This window comes from Bidens hawaiensis, unplaced genomic scaffold, assembly GCF_021521415.1.
Source record: "Bidens hawaiensis isolate Kalapana, Puna unplaced genomic scaffold, B.hawaiensis_p1.1 tig00018123_1, whole genome shotgun sequence".
Classification (NCBI taxonomy): Eukaryota; Viridiplantae; Streptophyta; class Magnoliopsida; order Asterales; family Asteraceae; genus Bidens; species Bidens hawaiensis.
In genome coordinates, this window is record NW_027492736.1 from 390,007 (window position 1) to 407,352 (window position 17,346).

The window sequence follows — 17,346 nt, forward strand, 5'->3', positions numbered from 1 at the left end:
TACCACATATGTAAGGATCCAGACACATATATACTACAGCCTGAGGGCTAGGCTTATACTCTTCTTTATAACGGTTTTAGGATCACATAGTTCCTTGTAAACAATTTTCATATAACATGTTTGACTTATTTGAAAACAAGTTTATAAAAGTTTGGGGGCGTATTCACCTTTTCGCTTTGGGATCGGCTTCACTCACCGTCCGAGGGTCTTTCCCTTTTTTATCTCGCACCTATAGTACGGGTATAAATATTTGTTAGTCGGATATACAATCCGGCTTAAGACCTTTAGTCTTGTTCTATACCTCGATGAACCTTTAGTTCATATATCTCATTTACTTGAAAACCTTTAGTTTAAAAGTAATTATAAACCTTTAGTTTATATAAAAACCCGACGTTTCTTCTTCTCTAAGAAACGCATTCTTTTTCTTTTATTATTTAAGAATACTCATTATTGCTTAAATAATAATTTCATAACAAAGAATATACATATATACTGACACACATATATACATATTCACAATTCATTCTATTATTCTTTTCTTTGTTATGATTACATTTCTTTTTATCGAAGTATCGAGTATAAGCTCGACTTAAGGCTTAAGCCTTTAATATAATATTATATTATATTTATTTGTCGTTACGCCTAACCTTATTGGCGTATTGGAAGCCCTAGGAACTCGAGCAGCACTCCAACGCTACTTGGTTTCCTTCGTTGTCTTGATCAACGTATGTCCTTGTCGCCAAACGATATCACCAATTCTTCAATACTCGTTGGCATGCTTTTCGAGACTCATCACCATGATAACAAACGCTTTCTTGGTTAAATGTGGGTGGAGGGTGGCACGAACTTCGAGGAAACGTCGACATGGAAATCGAGGAATTATGGCACGTTTATCGAGACGGATCGTTAATATGATTGGGATATTTTAGAGAGATTCTAGAGAGAGAAAAGAGTACTGAATTTGGGATGCATCAAATGAGATCCCGGACCTTCCTATATATAGACAAATTTTTGGATCTCATCGCGGTACGCGATGGGTCCTTGGGCTGGCCTATCGCGTAGCGCGATATAGGCCTGCTGATTCACCCAATAGACCTGCCACGTGGCGACACGTGGCAGGCGTTGCGCCACGTGGAGACAGTGTTGCCATGTGGTGACACGTGGCAGCAGATGATGCCACCATGTGCCACGTGGCACACTTGTCAAAACGTGTCAGACCACGTCATCGCGTATCGCGATGACATCAAGTCAACAGCGATCGCGTATCGCTATTGACCCCTTCCAGAAGCTTTGACCAAACCCCATCGCGGTACACGATGGGCTTATCTTTTGTCCCGTCGTGTATCACGATAGGACAAGAAAACATAATTTTCACTTTCAACCTTGGAGTTTGGAATTTGGCAGAATTGATCCCTAGACTTTGGGAAGTTTATAATTTGAACTCGAAATTTTCACGATGTTACACTTATACTCTTATTTATAATGTTTTTAGAGATACTTAATCTCACGTAAAGTTTTTCGTATAACATATTTGACTCATTTGAAAACAAGTTTGTAAAAGTTTGGGGCGTATTCACATTTTTGCTTTGGATCGGCTTCAACACCATCCGAGGGTCTTTCCCTTGCTTTCTCGCACCTATAGTACGAGTATAACTTTTTATTAGTCGGATATACAATCTGGCTTAAGACCTTTAGTCTTAGTTTTATAATCGTCACCTCGATTCTTTTACTCTTTTACTTTAAAACCTTTAGTTAAAAAGTAATACTTATAAACCTTTAGTTTATTTTATAAAACCCTACGTTTCTTCTTCTTTAAGAAACATATTCTTTTCTTTATTATTTAAGAATAGTCTATATTACTTAAATAATATTTTTAACAAAGATTCACACATATATATTTATATATATTTATATTTCTTTCTTTTCTTTTCTTTGTTATATATTTCTTTTTATTTTTGAGGTATCGAGTATAACCTCGACTTTAGGGTTAAGCCTTTATAATATTTTATTATTATTTCATTTGGGCATTATGCCTACCTTTGTTGGCTTATAAACCCAAGATACGCGAGTAGTACTTCGACGTCGCTTTCTTTATCAACCTTCCTCGATCAACACTCCACCTTGGAACGCTTATCGAGACGCACCAACACTCCACGGAACGCACTTCGAGATGATCGCCGGGATGTCGGGACGGCACTATCTTAGTTGTTCGGAATATCGTCGGGGTATGATACAATTATCGAGGTATGGCACGAAAATAGAAGAATCGGGGTACGCTTATCGAGATGGATCGATGGCATGAACTTCGAGGTGTAGAGAGATGTTAGAGAGAGAGTTGTAGGTGTGTTTTTGGGGTGAGATATGAAGACCCCGAACCTGCTATTTATAGGCATTTCTCAGAAGCCCGTCGCGGTACACGACGGCCTCCTTGGCACCCGTCGCGTATCGCGACATAGGCCAGGTGAGTCACTTTGTAGACCTGCCACGTTGCGACACGTGGCAGGCGTTGCGCCATGTGGCGACACGTGGCACACGTGTCAAAACGTGTCAGGAAACCCATCGCGCTACACGAAGGGTCTCTCTTCTGATCCATCGCGTATCGCGATGGGTCAGGAAAACAAATTTACAATTTTAACCCTTGAGTTTGGAAATTGACAGATTTGGTCCTTTGACTTTGGATTTTGGCTATTTTTGGCTCGAAATTTCCGTGATGTTACAAGAAACCCGTGTATTACACGGGATAAACTAATGTATAAATTACAATGAAAAATTTAATACATATAAAAAAAAGATAATTAAGTCTCTTTATATTATGTAAAAAAATGTATTACAAGTACAGTCATTTTATATAATCAAATATATTTGAATTTTAAATCAAGAATGAATTGTTATACTATCGGTATACAATAATGAAGCAATGTCATTGGAAACACCATTTAAAACAATGAGGTCTTTTGATGTGAAAGATGTAGCTAAAGTCTTTCACAAAAATTTATACGTTCCATACCTGGCCATAGACAAAAAAGACACCAAATTTTCCTTTTTAAACAGTTTTCATGTTGTCCTTATAAACACACTCTTGTTCAACCATCACAATAGTCTTATAATAAATATAAAATATAGAAAATTTGTCTATGATTTTTAAGACTGACTATTTGTAAAAAAAAATATATTATTATAGCTTTCTTCAATATGAAGATGTCTCAAAAAAATTTACCAATTACATATATACATTATATGCGCGCACCGCAAGCAAGACGTCTAAGAAACTAAATATGATAAACTTTATTATATTTGAAAGTAATCGGTATATATTATCCTTACAATTTAACACATATTTTATTATATTCTAAAGTATTGGTATATACTATATTTACAATTTAACACATATATGTATAGTTTACTAAATTAACCGAAAAAATAAATAGACAGATTTAAATCATATATTTATAATTTATAAATTTATATGACAATGTACAAAAAACCAATAGATAAATGGATTTATTTTTAAAAAAATAGATCAACTTTAAGCATATATTTATAATTTAATGATTAAAAAAATTATTTCGTAAATTGAAAGCATATTAGAATTTTTTTTAATTTACAATCTTTAACAATAAACATAGTATAATACGTTAATGATAACATTTAAATTTTTTTTTTAATATTTAACTAACATAGTTTGTTGTTGATTTTTGGATTTCACTAAGTATGTTGTAAAATATATTCTATCAATGTTTAAAAGTATAACATGCAAATGTTTTTTTTATAAAAGTATATAGATATAATATAAACAGAGTAAAGAAAAATGAATAATTTAATCATGTTAGAGATATAAATCTATAATATGAGGGTAAAGTTAAAATACAAATGACAACAAAAATGAGAAGGGTGAGAAGTAATCTAATCCATTGATATTAGATATGGATGGTGGAGATTAATTTGAAAATAAAAATTAATGAAAAGGGCATGAAGGTAATAATCCACTTATGATGACTCCCTCTCTCCACATGCAAGGCACATGTCAATTCCTCCATCATTTTAAAACGTATATAACTTTTTTATACGACGTTTTTTTTAGAAATTTTTTTACCATAATAACGAGCGTTTTTTATCTTTAATATGAATATCATATTGTTATATAAAAATAAAAATAAAGTTGGTGGGTTTTTTATTGTGTTATTTGATTGTCCATTGTGCTTTTTAATTGGGTTTTTCTATGCATTGTGTTATATATTTTGATTATTGTGTTTTTCAATTGATACTCATATTAAAGATAAAAATTAAAACAAAGATTACGTCATTGTGTCTTTTGTTTATCACTGTGTCTTTGTGCTCAACATTTGCTTTATTTTGATTGTGTATTACGTTCAAGCCATTGTGTAATATGTAGATTACATTGTGTTTTACGTTTAAGGTCATTGTGTTATATATATTTACCATTGTGTCTTACGTTTAAGGTCATTGTGTTAAATGTATCTACCATTGTGTCTTACGTTTAAGATCATTGTGTTAAATGTATCTACCATTGTGTCTTACGTTTAAGATCATTGTGTTATATGTATTTACCATTGTGTCCTACGTTTAAGGTCATTGTGTTATATGTATTTACCATTGTGTCCTACGTTTAAGGTCATTGTGTTATATGTATTTACCATTGTGTCCTACGTTTAAGGTCATTGTGTTATATGTATTTACCATTGTGTCCTACGTTTAAGGTCATTGTGTTATATGTATTTACCATTGTGTCCTACGTTTAAGGTCATTGTGTTATATGTATTTACCATTGTGTCTTACGTTTCAGGTCATTGTGTTATATGTATTTACCATTGTGTCTTACGTTTCAGGTCATTGTGTTATATGTATTTACCATTGTGTCTTACGTTTCAGGTCATTGTGTTATATGTATTTACCATTGTATCTTACGTTTAAGGTCATTGTGTTATATGTATTTACCATTGTGTCTTACGTTTCAGGCCATTGTGTTGTTATATTATATGTATTCATGATTGTGTTTTACGTTTCATGTTATTGTGGAATATGCATTCATCTTTGTGTTTTATGTATTAGATAATTTGTTAGTATTTTTCATTATATATATATTATTACACAACGGTGTTATTAGTATTTAAAAAATACAATGATCAGTTGAAAGACACAATAGCGAAAAAACACAATAACAAACACTGGAAGGATAAGATTGAAATATAAAGGACAACAAAAATGAGAAGTGTAAGAATAAATTTAATCAATTAATCTTATATTTGAATAATAGAGACTAATTTAAAAACAAAAAATTGATAGGAATGACATAAAGATAATAACCCACTTTTGTTGACTTTTTCTCTTCACATGCAAGACATATCACCCCCATCATTTTAAAATGTTCATAACCTTTTCATACAAATTTTTTTTTAAAAGATCACCACAATAACAACAATTTTTTATCTTTAATATGAGTATTTTATTGTTATATATAAATAAAAATAATTAGTGTATATTTCTATATTGTGTTATTGGTTTTTCATTGTGTTTCTTATTTGGGTTTTTCTATGCATTGTGTTATAAATTTTGGTTATTGTGTTTTTCAGTTAGTATTCATATTTATAAGAATTAAAACAAAGATTACGTCATTGCGTATTTTTGTTCGTTATTGCGTCTTTGTGCTCATCATTTGTCGTTTTACTTATCATTTGGTGTGGTAATAGTGTAATACGTTCATTGTTTTTTGTTCGGGATTGACATGTGACGTTCACTTAATTTGAGAAAAAGAGTATTATGTTCATGGTATTGTGTAATATTTAGTTTATATTGTGTTTTACGTTTTAAGTCATTGTGCTATATGCATTCACCATTGTGTTTACGTTTCATGTCATTGTGTTATATGTATTCACCATTGTATTTTATGTTTTAGGTTATTGTCTAATATATATTCATCATTGTATTTTATGTATTGGATAATTTATTGTATTTTATCATTATATTTACATATTATTACACAACGATGTTATTAATATTAAAAAACCCAATGACAAAAAACATACAATAACGTAGTTTTTGTTTTAATTTTTATATAACAAATCACACTCATACTAAATATAAAAAAAAACGCTTGTTATTATGGTGACTTTTTGTAAACAAAATATATCATATGAAAAGGTTATAAAAGTTTTAAAATGATAGGAGTATTGATATGTGAATTGCATGTGGAGAGATAAAATATGTATTATTACTTTTATATAATTTTCTCTTTAGTCCCCAATTAATACATGCCAATTAATTATTGTTTATCACACTTATCATTTTTGTTGACCTTTATAGAATAACTCAACCTCACATAGAATATTCTCTAAAAAGTGTTATTAAACAGTTTGATCTTAATCCTGAGATAAAGTAATTTGTAAATCAAGTTGTTTTACTTTTAGGGTCAAGTTATTCTATAAAAGGGAATAAAAATGAGAAGAATTTATATAAAAAAAAAGCTTAAAAAATAATGAAAAATTAATATAAAAAATCATAACTCAAAATTTAATAAAAAAAAATGAAAAATGTAAAAATGCATAAATGTTTCCACCGGTTTCGTCGTTATAAAAAAACCCTAAAAAGACACAATGTTGAGGAAAAACATCATTTTGTCTTTTATTTATCATAGTGTTTTGTGTTTATTTCCATTATTGATTTATTTGATTGCGTCTTTTTTTTTCTTAGCATTGTGTCTTTTTTTTGTGTGTTATGTTACTCAAAATTGTTTTATATTTTGTTCGGCATTGTATTAAATTTTGCGACCTATTGTGTCTTATTTTTATTTATCACTGTGGTGTTTGTTCATTTTCAGTGTTGTGCCTTTAGTCTCGACATTGTGTCTTTTCGTCATTTTTTGGGAACGGGAATGACGGGGGAAAAATCTAGTTTTTAATTGTATTTCGTTTTTATTTATATTTTGATATATTATTATTATTATTATTAATTTTGAATTTTTTTTATTAAATGGTTATTTATATGACCATAAATCTTTCTCATTTTTTAACTTTACCCTTACGTTTAAACACTCAAAAATGTCTTAACCATTAAAATAATCAATAAATCCGTCGTTAATTAAGAATATAATATATATTATCAACAAATAGAAAGATTGAACAAAAAGACAACTTAATGTCCTTTTCGTCAGAACGCTCGATATTTAGCAGTACAACTTTTGACAGCTTCAATAATTATAATGATTTCCTTGACAATATTTTTCTTTTAAAGAATAATTTTTGAGTCGTACCAGAGACACCATCCCAAATTAAAAACACTCATCCAATCCGTCACGGACTGAGAGATCCGCCACGGATCAAAATTTTTTGTCTTATTATGTATGTACCCTATCCCTCACGGATAGGTTTTTATCAGCCACAGATCTCGTACACGTCAACCTCGGACTATCAAATCAGTCTAGCTAACCTCGTACCCAATCCGTCACGGATTGGGCGATCCGCCCCGAATTGAATCAATAATTGGATTTTAAGGCTACCGTCTCCCTCTCTCTATATATTATGCATGGTTTCAAGGCTTGAAGGTGTTAAAATATTTTGTTTGTTAAAAACAAGGATGTTACAAAATATTTGTTATAATATACAAAGAAAATGTCGTTGTATGATTGTTTGGTGACGGGAACGACGAGCAGTCGGGCTACGCATATAACTATCAGCCGGAGCAGTCGGTCTTGCTAGATTTGAATGAACTTCCAGACTTGAACCATGAGCCGGGCTATGCAAATATCAAGCAGTACGACTTACCAAAACATGACCAGGTTATTTGTATAGTACAATAGCGCGCTAGTTTTTTTTAAATAGTATACGTTGCCATTATATTTTATCAGGGGAATATTATATACGGTAGTCACCATTCCTGTTCGGAGGATAATAGGACATCTCCGAATACATATGATGCCAGAACCGAACAGCCTTATGGTCAGTCTTCGCAGCAGTTATATGTAGACGGTCCGTATTATGGAACACAAAATTCGTACCAATTACCTTATGAAGAGCAACCATACTTGTCACGACCAGTCACGAGTAACGTCGTTGATGGCATTCAAGAGGCTCAAGGCGAAGGAGGCGATGATGATGATAGCAGTTCATGATGATGATGATGATGATGATGATGGTGATTTTTACATACGCCAGACGACATTTTCCTATGTAACTGATAATGTATGACCCAATATGTTTTTTTTTTAAACTTACTATTATTCTTTTTCAACACGTTACTAAATATTACTTTACTTACGTTGCTTGATATCAGTATTTTAATTATGTTGATGAGTTGGTGGATTGGGTTAAGAAAACAAGATGGGAGCATGGTTGTGTTATCTTTGTCCAACGGTCAAGGAACAAAAGTGTTGAACTTGTCTACAATCGAGGAGGGGAACCAAAACTCAAGGCCAAGGTGAGGCATACCGAGAGTATCAAAAGAGGTTGCCAATTTAAACTTGTCGGTAGGTATAACTCGGTAGGTGATTGTTGGAAGCTAGAGGTTTTCAACGAGACGCACAACCACGGACCCGTTGTGTTTGAAGAGGGTCACCCAACTCTAAGGAAACTGACCGACGAGGAAGTTGATATGGTTGCGATGTTACATAGGCAGGGTCTGAGGCCTACTAATATTAAGGCAGCCATAAAGGAACGCTTTCCCAGGAACAAATGTATTACTAGGGACATATACAACGTCATGATGTTCGTTGATGACCAAGATAAAATTGGTGATATCCCCATGCGGGTACTTTTTGTAAGAACATTATTATTTTGTAAAACTTTTTATAATATATATTATTTTGTAAGACTATTTGTTAATATATAATATTTGGTTTTATTATATTATTATATTTTATTGTTATTATGATATTTAATAAGAATATTTTGTAATATTTATTAATTTTTTGTTAAACCCAACGTAGGTACTTGAAAACTTTCTTTAAACCCATTGCTTCACCTTTTACACATGGGAGAATCCTTCCATCAATAGGACGGAGAATGTTTTCTTTTGTCATGAGAAGTCGCATACCATGTGGCGTGCATTCCCATATTTGTTGTTGATTGACACGACGTACAACACCAACATGTACAAGAGGCTGTTTGTTCAGTTTGTTGGTGTGACGTCGACATCAAAGACTTTCTGTATTGCGCAAGCGGTTATCTTTAGGGAACAACTGTGTAACTTCACATGGCCCCTGGGACGACTTAAAGACATGCTCGGCGATTGTAGGGAGCCGCGTGTGATCCTGACTGATAAGGACCAAGCCTTGATGAAATCCTGTGACATAGTGTTTCTAGAAGCTGCCAAAAACCTTTGTAGGTGGCACATCACACAGAACATAAAGAAAAAACATGAGTCTTTTTCAGACAGTTATTTTTGAATTCTTCTCTTACTGATGGAAAGTATTGTACGAGTCGCTAACAAAATCTATGTACGAGTATAATTGCGGTTAAATGGAAGCAACGTAGCTGGACACGGAAGACGCGGTAAGTCTTTGTCCCGTATATACACATGATTTTAGAATCTAGTTGTACATTGTATAAATTGTTTTTTTTAATTTGTTTATAGAGGCTTGGTATTATATTCGCGACAACTAGTTGGAACCAGACAAGGAAAAGTTCTTGTCCCGCTGGATTGACGACTGCCTAAACTGCGGCGAGCATACACCAAACAGAGTAGAGGGCCAGCACGCGAACTTGAAGAGATACCTTCCGGGGCCGAATAATTCGCTAGACTCTATTGCGGCATTTTCCCTTCAAGTCGCGAATTCCCAAATGGAAGTAATCGGTGCAACCCTTGAAGACTCTCGTGTTAGGATCAAGAAGTACCATAAGTTGACTTTGTTTAATAAGCTACATAATAGGGTTTCGATTTTTGCTCTCACTAAACTTGACAAAGAGCTGACTTTGCTTGACACATTGCAAGATACGGGGGGTTCGTGCGACCACAGGTTACAGATATGATGCGGCCTGCCATGTGCTTGTAAGCTTGACTGGTATACTATTAACAATATACGTATTTCATTAAAAGACATAGACCCCTTTTGGAGGAAGCTCGAAGATAATGTAAAAAAACAAGTTCTTAGACTAAACAACCGAATGCAAAAAAAAAAAAAGTCTACTCTAAAAGATAATGTATGTTCTTACTGGGAAATCAAACATGGAGGAGCCTGAGAAACGAGAGGACCCTCGGGGGCTTCCAAATCTAAACCAACAAGCCAGAACATGAGAAACCCTTAGACAGAGCTCGTACTCCCCGTCCCCGTCATTTGATTCCCAGAGACAGAGCTCGTACTCCTCGTCCCCGTCTTTTGATCCCCACAGACACAGGTTGTACTCCCCGTCCCCGTCATTTGATCCCCATAGACACATCTCGTACGCTCTGTCCCCATCATTTGATCCCCACAGACACAGCTCGTACTCCCCGTCCATGTCATTTGATCCCCACACACATAGCTCGTACGCCCCCTCCTTATCACAGGAACCAACACCCGAAACCCCCACCCATTTGTTGTCGCGTTCCCAGCCTCAGTCTCTGTCACACCCCGACCAAAGGCGGCGGAACATGCCGAGGTGTAACGATTGCCCATAAGCGCATGACACTATTTTAAGCGACAATATTTAATAACTCATTTCATTTCACAACATCGAAAATGTCATATAACAATAATCATAAGTCAAATACAACAAAATATAACAACATATAGAAATCAAATATTGTTCATTTTTGCTAATATCCTAACGATATTTGTGACGTTTTCTTCATCAAACTCCAAAATCAACCTAGATGCAAACCTGTAACATTTCATAAAATAAAGTTTGTTAACACAAAGGTTGGAGAGCAATTCATATTATTGAGCATATATGTATATAATAGAAAAGCCACAATCTTGTATACGAAACAACAAATAAATAGCAATAATTTGGATAATATGAGGTCGCTAATAAGAATACATTAGCGGCACCGTCTATAAGAGAATACCAAATAGATTCGGATTTCATGAGGTCGTTAATAAGAATACATTAACGGCATCGTGCTATAAGAGAATACCAGATAGTTCACGGATTTATGAATCAACCTTCCAAAAGCGGTAAACACATAAGCATATAATCATGTAAGCATAGAACACCAAATCGAGCATTTATTTAAGTAAAGTATTCAATAACGTTTGTGATTTAAGACTCAAGTATAAAGCATTTGATTTGAATAAGTGTGAAATGTCAACCCAAAACAAAAGATAGAAAACGGGGTATGAAGTTACTCACGTTCAAGTAATAAACTTTAAAAGTTGGTAATTTGAAGATTTTTCGGAACGACGGGTTTAACGTATGAAGCTTTAACAAAAGAAAGTCTTGGATTTAGAAAGGTTGTCTTAAATATCTTTAAATAAAATAATTTTTGCAAAAAGTAAACAATTAAAGTTCATGGTTTAAAATGTAACTATTTAAGAATTTATAATAATAACTCTTTAAAAATGTAAGTTTGCTCGAAACGGGGTTAAAGTATCTAACCTTAATATTTACTCAACCTTTGTTAAGTAATAAGGTGAGAAAAATGCTAAATGCAAGTTCCTTTGGGACAAAGATACTAAAACGGGTCTTTAGCGAGTGTTTGGGTTGTTGGTTCGTGTCTTGATAATTGGTCAAACCCAAAGTCAACTTTCCAAAATAATGAATGTTATGAGATAACTCAATAAAACTTTATAAGACTTAACCAAGTATGTAGATCTATTGTTTTAGAACTAACAACGTACGTTAAGCGAGTGTTCGGTTTTGTCGGTCCAAACTATGTTACGAGATCAAGTTGGATCCAACAATTCCAAATACTTAAGAAAATAATTAAAATCAGTTTGTAAACTATTTTTAAAGAAATATACAAGTCTTGATAGCTAAAAACACACTTGTGTGTCTTAAGTGAGTAAAAATCGGATTGGTTCGTTTTCCATCTCCCAATATGTCCCTTGATGGTTTCCACATGCCCAAATATCATAGATCTTGTATAATAATTTATAAATGAAAAATATTTAAGTTTTACAACTAACATTTTACAAGTCTTTTAAGCAAAAGTTTCGATTTGGTTCGGTTTCCATCTCCCAACGAGTTCATAGATGGATTCCACATTCTTAATATCAAAGAAATTGTAAAAATGATTTGAAACTCGAATCTAACATTAAACATGTTTAAACAACTATTTTAACAAAACTAGTAAGCAAAAGTTCGGTTCACGGTTTGGACTATTTACGGTTAAACCGAGGTTAGTCTCTACAAACCCCCACCATGGAACTTCATAAATATGACAAAAAAAACTAAAAAGAGTAGAAGTTAGTCATGGTTAGTATGTGCAAACATGTGTGTGTGTATATATCAAGAACACGAAGTCCTTCATGAAGCCTTGCCTTAGGAGGTCCGAAACTTAACCAACCGGAGTCGGAGAAGTAACTACCAAAGGTAACAAGGGTTGTGTATTATATATATATGTTGTACCACCATATTCAAGTAATAAGAATTAGTTAGAACAAGGTTAGCTTTTAGTTTGACCTTAAGTAGTCAAAATAGCAAAATGTTGAAGATGAATACTTGGATTTTAGAGAGATGTTGGAGAAGATGAACAACCAAAGTGGTGTATGGAGCCTTTCTTTCATAATGGTAAGAGTATGGCTCATACAAATAGGGTAAAGATGCATGTGATGGTTGAAATAGTCAAACAATTTTTTGGTAAATGACAATAATAGTCCCCAAAGTTTGGTTTAAGTCCAAAAAGGATGTTTTCAAGACACAACAAGTGTAAAAAAATATTGTAACATAAAATCCATCATTTTGATTATATCATAAGCTTTGTTTTACAAAATGGGTCGGTTTACATGGTAAACGAATACAACAACGAATACAAACGAGACCCAAAATTGACGAATGTCACAGTATTCCCTACTTTAGGAAATTTCGTCTCGAAATTAAGATGACGATGATGATGCAAACAAGTGTGGATACTTCTCCTTCATTGTGTCTTCTCGTTCCCAAGTGAACTTCGCGCCACGCCATGATTCCCATCGAACTTTGACTAACCGAATACGACTACGCTTGGTTTTTTTCTCGTTGCGATCCATGATCTCGACGGGTCGTTCAACCATGACCATCGACTCATCGACATGTACTTCGTCGAGAGGTATATGGAGATTACCCTCGGCTAGGCACTTTTTGAGATTTGAAACATGAAATGTCGGATGAACACCGACAAGTTCTTGCGGTAGTTCGAGTCGATACGATACTTTCCCAACACGTTCAAGAATTTTGAAAGGACCAATGAACGAGGAGCTAGCTTACCCTTCTTTTCAAAACGGACTACCCCCTTCCAAGGTGATGTGCTAAAAACATTCAATAAATATTAACTAAATTAAACAAGTAATAAAAACAAGACCTAAGACTCAACTAAATAAAACACCGGCAAGTGAACCGGTCAATTGTACTAAGCTAAGTAAGTCCGGAATATCGAACCCACAGGACTCTATAAATTACGTTAATTAACTAATTAGAATCGACTTACGACACGACTATTTATTATTAATTTTTTGAGGGGGATTTTTAAACTAATATTAAACTAAGATTAAACTAAGAAAGTAAATAAACAAGTTAACGAGAAATAAGCAACTAAACACAAGATCGAAACAAATCAGAGAAGGAATCTACCTAGGTAAGAATCCCATGCATCAACAATCATCAAGCAATGGACAAATAACATGATTATGGAAACTGATTTCTAAACGTGTTCATCTAACAAACCCTAAGGACCTTTGACTGAATCAAATGAAATCCCAAAGAACAATTATTAGATTATTAAGCAATCAGTTGAATTGATTTCTGCAAAGTCATCAATTAGGGTTAACTAATAGTATCTAAAGCAAGCAATCTTACAAAACACTAAACCCTAGATAACTTGATAAGCTAACATGACATCATGAACATGGATCAACACAATAAGCAAGAATATTGTCACTAACTATCCTAGCATGCAATTGACCAAGACACATGAACAACTCCTCACCTTACAGCTATTGGAATTTAGCAAAACATTTAAAACCTTAACCAACTATCAACAAGCTTCCATGATCTAATGGGCCCATTTAACCATAATAATCAAAACACCAAGTAATTGATTAAACATAAACACTAAATCTAAAGAACACAATCAAAAGATAAAAGATCTACGTGAAGCAATAGTTAACAATCGATCAAGATAATAAATACTTATACGCATCATGAAAACAAAATCAAGTCTTTTACTATTAAATCAACGAAACCATAATCAAAGCATAAGTCCAAAACAAGAATCAAGTCTTAAACATGTTCATCAAACCTAGGTAGACATGAAGTCTAGCCTAGCATCATTATTAAAAACAATCCTAAATAAGTCTTAAAAACAAAGAGGAAAGACATCAAGAATAATGAACAAGAAACGAAAGTTAGAGCGATAAAACCCTTAGCGATTGATCCTCGAACACCCGGATGAAAGCTCTCTTGATCCTCATTGGTTCCTAGCTTCAAATCACCTTCAACACCTGGTTATCCTTCTCAAAATCGGCTGCCAAACGCTGTAGTATCGGATTGGTATGCAATATATATATATATATGTATATATAAACGAACTGGGCTTGGGCTTGCGAAGATAGCTGACCAGGAGGCCTAGGCGCCCCGCGAACCTAAGCTCCGCGCGGCGCGGCGCCCTTTTTTTGCTGACCAGAAGGCCTAGGTGCCCCGCGGCCCTTTGCCTTCGCGGGGCGCGGCGCCCTCAAAAGGTGGATTCCGGATTTTTCCTTTTTATTTATTTTTTTGTTGATAAATCTTGTTAATTATCTTCCTTGAATCCCAAGCAACACTTAGAACCTTCTAGACCTTCTTTTCCTTGAATTTCAAACCACCATCTATATGCAAATAAATCAAAACTCGTAAGTGAATTAATCATGTAATCAATGACGAGCAAAACGAGCATAAACTTCTCATAAAATGATAGAAAGAATTAAGTTTAACGTGAAAGACACCAAAATATTTAAAACATGAAAATCATACAATACTTGACTCAAAACTTAATTAAATAAAAGATAAACGAAACTCGAACTAAAACGAACTCAAAACATTAAATATACAAAACTTTACAGGGGATTCGAGATGTATAAATACATGTATATCACAAGGAGATACTTTTAGAAGGACAAGATCGTCAACATTAAATTCGATAGGTTTTCGCCGTTTGTCGGCGTAACTCTTTTGACGACTTCTAGTGGCTAAGAGATTTTTACGAATTTGACCAATAATGCCGGTGGCTTCTTGGACCATTTCGGGTCCCGTGATTTGAGCTTCACCAATTTCGTTCCAACTAATCGGGGGAACGACATTTACGACCGCAAAGAGCTTGGAATGGAGCCATTTCGATTTTATAATGATAACTATTGTTATATGAGAACTCAATGAACGGGATGTGAGAATCCCAATTCCCACCAAAATCGAGAACGCATGCTCGTAGCATATCCTCAAGTGTTTGGAACGTACGTTCGAATTGACCGTCCGTTTGAGGATGATAAGCGGTGCTAAGATCGAGACGTGTTCCCAAAGCTTCTTGAAGTGAATGCCAAAAATGAGAGGTAAAACGAGCATTGCGATTGGAGATGATTGTCAATGGTAAACCGTGTCGACACACAATTTCCCGGACATAGATTTGAGCAAGCTGCTCGACATAATACTTCTCGCGGATCGGAATGAAATGAGCGGATTTGGTCAAACGATCGATGATCACCCAAATACTATCGTTACCTTTTTGGGTGTTGGTCAATTTGGTGATAAAGTTCATAGCAATGTCTTCCCATTTCCAAACGGGAATCGGTGGTTGCTCGAGTAGACCAAAAGGTCTTTGATGTTCGGCTTTGACTTTTTAGAAAGTAAGACATTTAGATACAAACAACGCTACGTCCTTTTTTCATACCCGGCCACCAAAAGATAGCACCAAGATCGAAATACATCTTATCCGCACCGGGAAGAACGGAATAATGTGAATTGTTAGATTCGTCGAGTATACAAGTACGAAGGTCATCGCGATCCGGAACCCACAAACGATTGAGAAAGTACAAAAGATCATCGGGTTTAGTTTCGAGTTGAATTTCGGCTCCACATGACATTTCGTCGTACATGTTACCCTCTTCAACGGAGATTCGTTGAGCTTGGAAGATTCGGATTTGAAGATCGGTTTGAAAAACAACGCTTAGAAGCAAAACTGATTTAACATTAACCTTTCGACTTAGGGCGTCGGCGATAACATTCGCTTTACCGGGATGGTAGAGAATTTTGCAATCGTAATCACTAAGTAATTCGGCCCATCGTCGTTGTCTCATGTTGAGATCTTTTTGGTCAAAAATATGTTGAAGGCTTTTATGATCGGTAAAAACCACACATTTTGTACCATAAAGGTAATGTCTCTAGATTTTTAGAGCGAAAACGACGGCACCAAGTTTGATATCGTGAGTCGTATAGTTCTTCTCGTTGTCCTTTTGTTGTCTTGATGCGTATGCGATGACTTGACCTCTTTGCATGAGAACACAACCAAGGCCTTGATGGGATGCATCGAAAAATACAACAAAATCGTCATTTCCATCGGGAAGGGTTAGAATAGGAGCATTGCAAAGCATGTCCTTGAGAGTACATAAGGCTTCCTCTTGCTTCGAACCCCAATCAAAAGGTTTTCCTTTATGGGTGAGAGAGGTAAGAGGCAAATAGATCTTGGAAAAATTCTGAATGAAACGCCGATAATATCCGGCCAAACCGAGGAAGGATCAAATTTCCGTGGGAGTCGTTGGAGTTTTCCAATCCTTAACGGCCTCAATTTTAGCGGGATCAACATGAATATCTTTGTCGTTTACAATATGTCCCAAAAATTGAACTTCCTCGAGCCAAAATTCGCATTTGTAGAATTTGGCATAAAGTTGTTCGTTTCTAAGGAGCCCGAGAATGGAACGCAAATGATGTTCATGTTCAAATTTATATTTAGAAAAGATAAGGATGTCATCAACAAAGACATTAACGAATTTATCAAGGAATGGTTGGCAAATGTGGTTCATGAGGTCCATAACTACCGCGGGTGCATTTGTTCACCCGAAGGGCATAACCAAAAATTCAAAATGTCTATATCGAGTATGAAAAACGGTTTTAGGAATGTCTTCTTCGCGAACACGCAATTGATGATAACCCGATCGAAGATCAATTTTGGTGAAACAAGTTGCGCCTTGAATTTGGTCGAATAGGTCGTCGATTCATGGCAAGGGATAACGATTTTTGATTGTTAGTTTGT

General features: G+C 34.6%; 2 protein-coding genes across 2 annotated transcripts; both read left to right on the top strand.

Annotated features, from left to right (window-relative positions):
• The first annotated feature begins 8,069 nt into the window (after positions 1-8,069).
• On the top strand, positions 8,070-8,959 carry LOC143555395 (uncharacterized). The gene is made up of 3 exons (XM_077044959.1): positions 8,070-8,195; positions 8,287-8,760; positions 8,939-8,959. The coding sequence occupies exons 1-3, from the start codon at positions 8,070-8,072 to the stop codon at positions 8,957-8,959; spliced, it is 621 nt and encodes a 206-aa protein (XP_076901074.1).
• An 87-nt stretch (positions 8,960-9,046) lies between these two features.
• LOC143555396 (protein FAR-RED IMPAIRED RESPONSE 1-like) lies at positions 9,047-9,397 on the top strand. Its single transcript, XM_077044960.1, has one exon. The coding sequence runs from the start codon at positions 9,047-9,049 to the stop codon at positions 9,395-9,397; it is 351 nt and encodes a 116-aa protein (XP_076901075.1).
• The last annotated feature ends 7,949 nt before the right edge of the window (positions 9,398-17,346 follow it).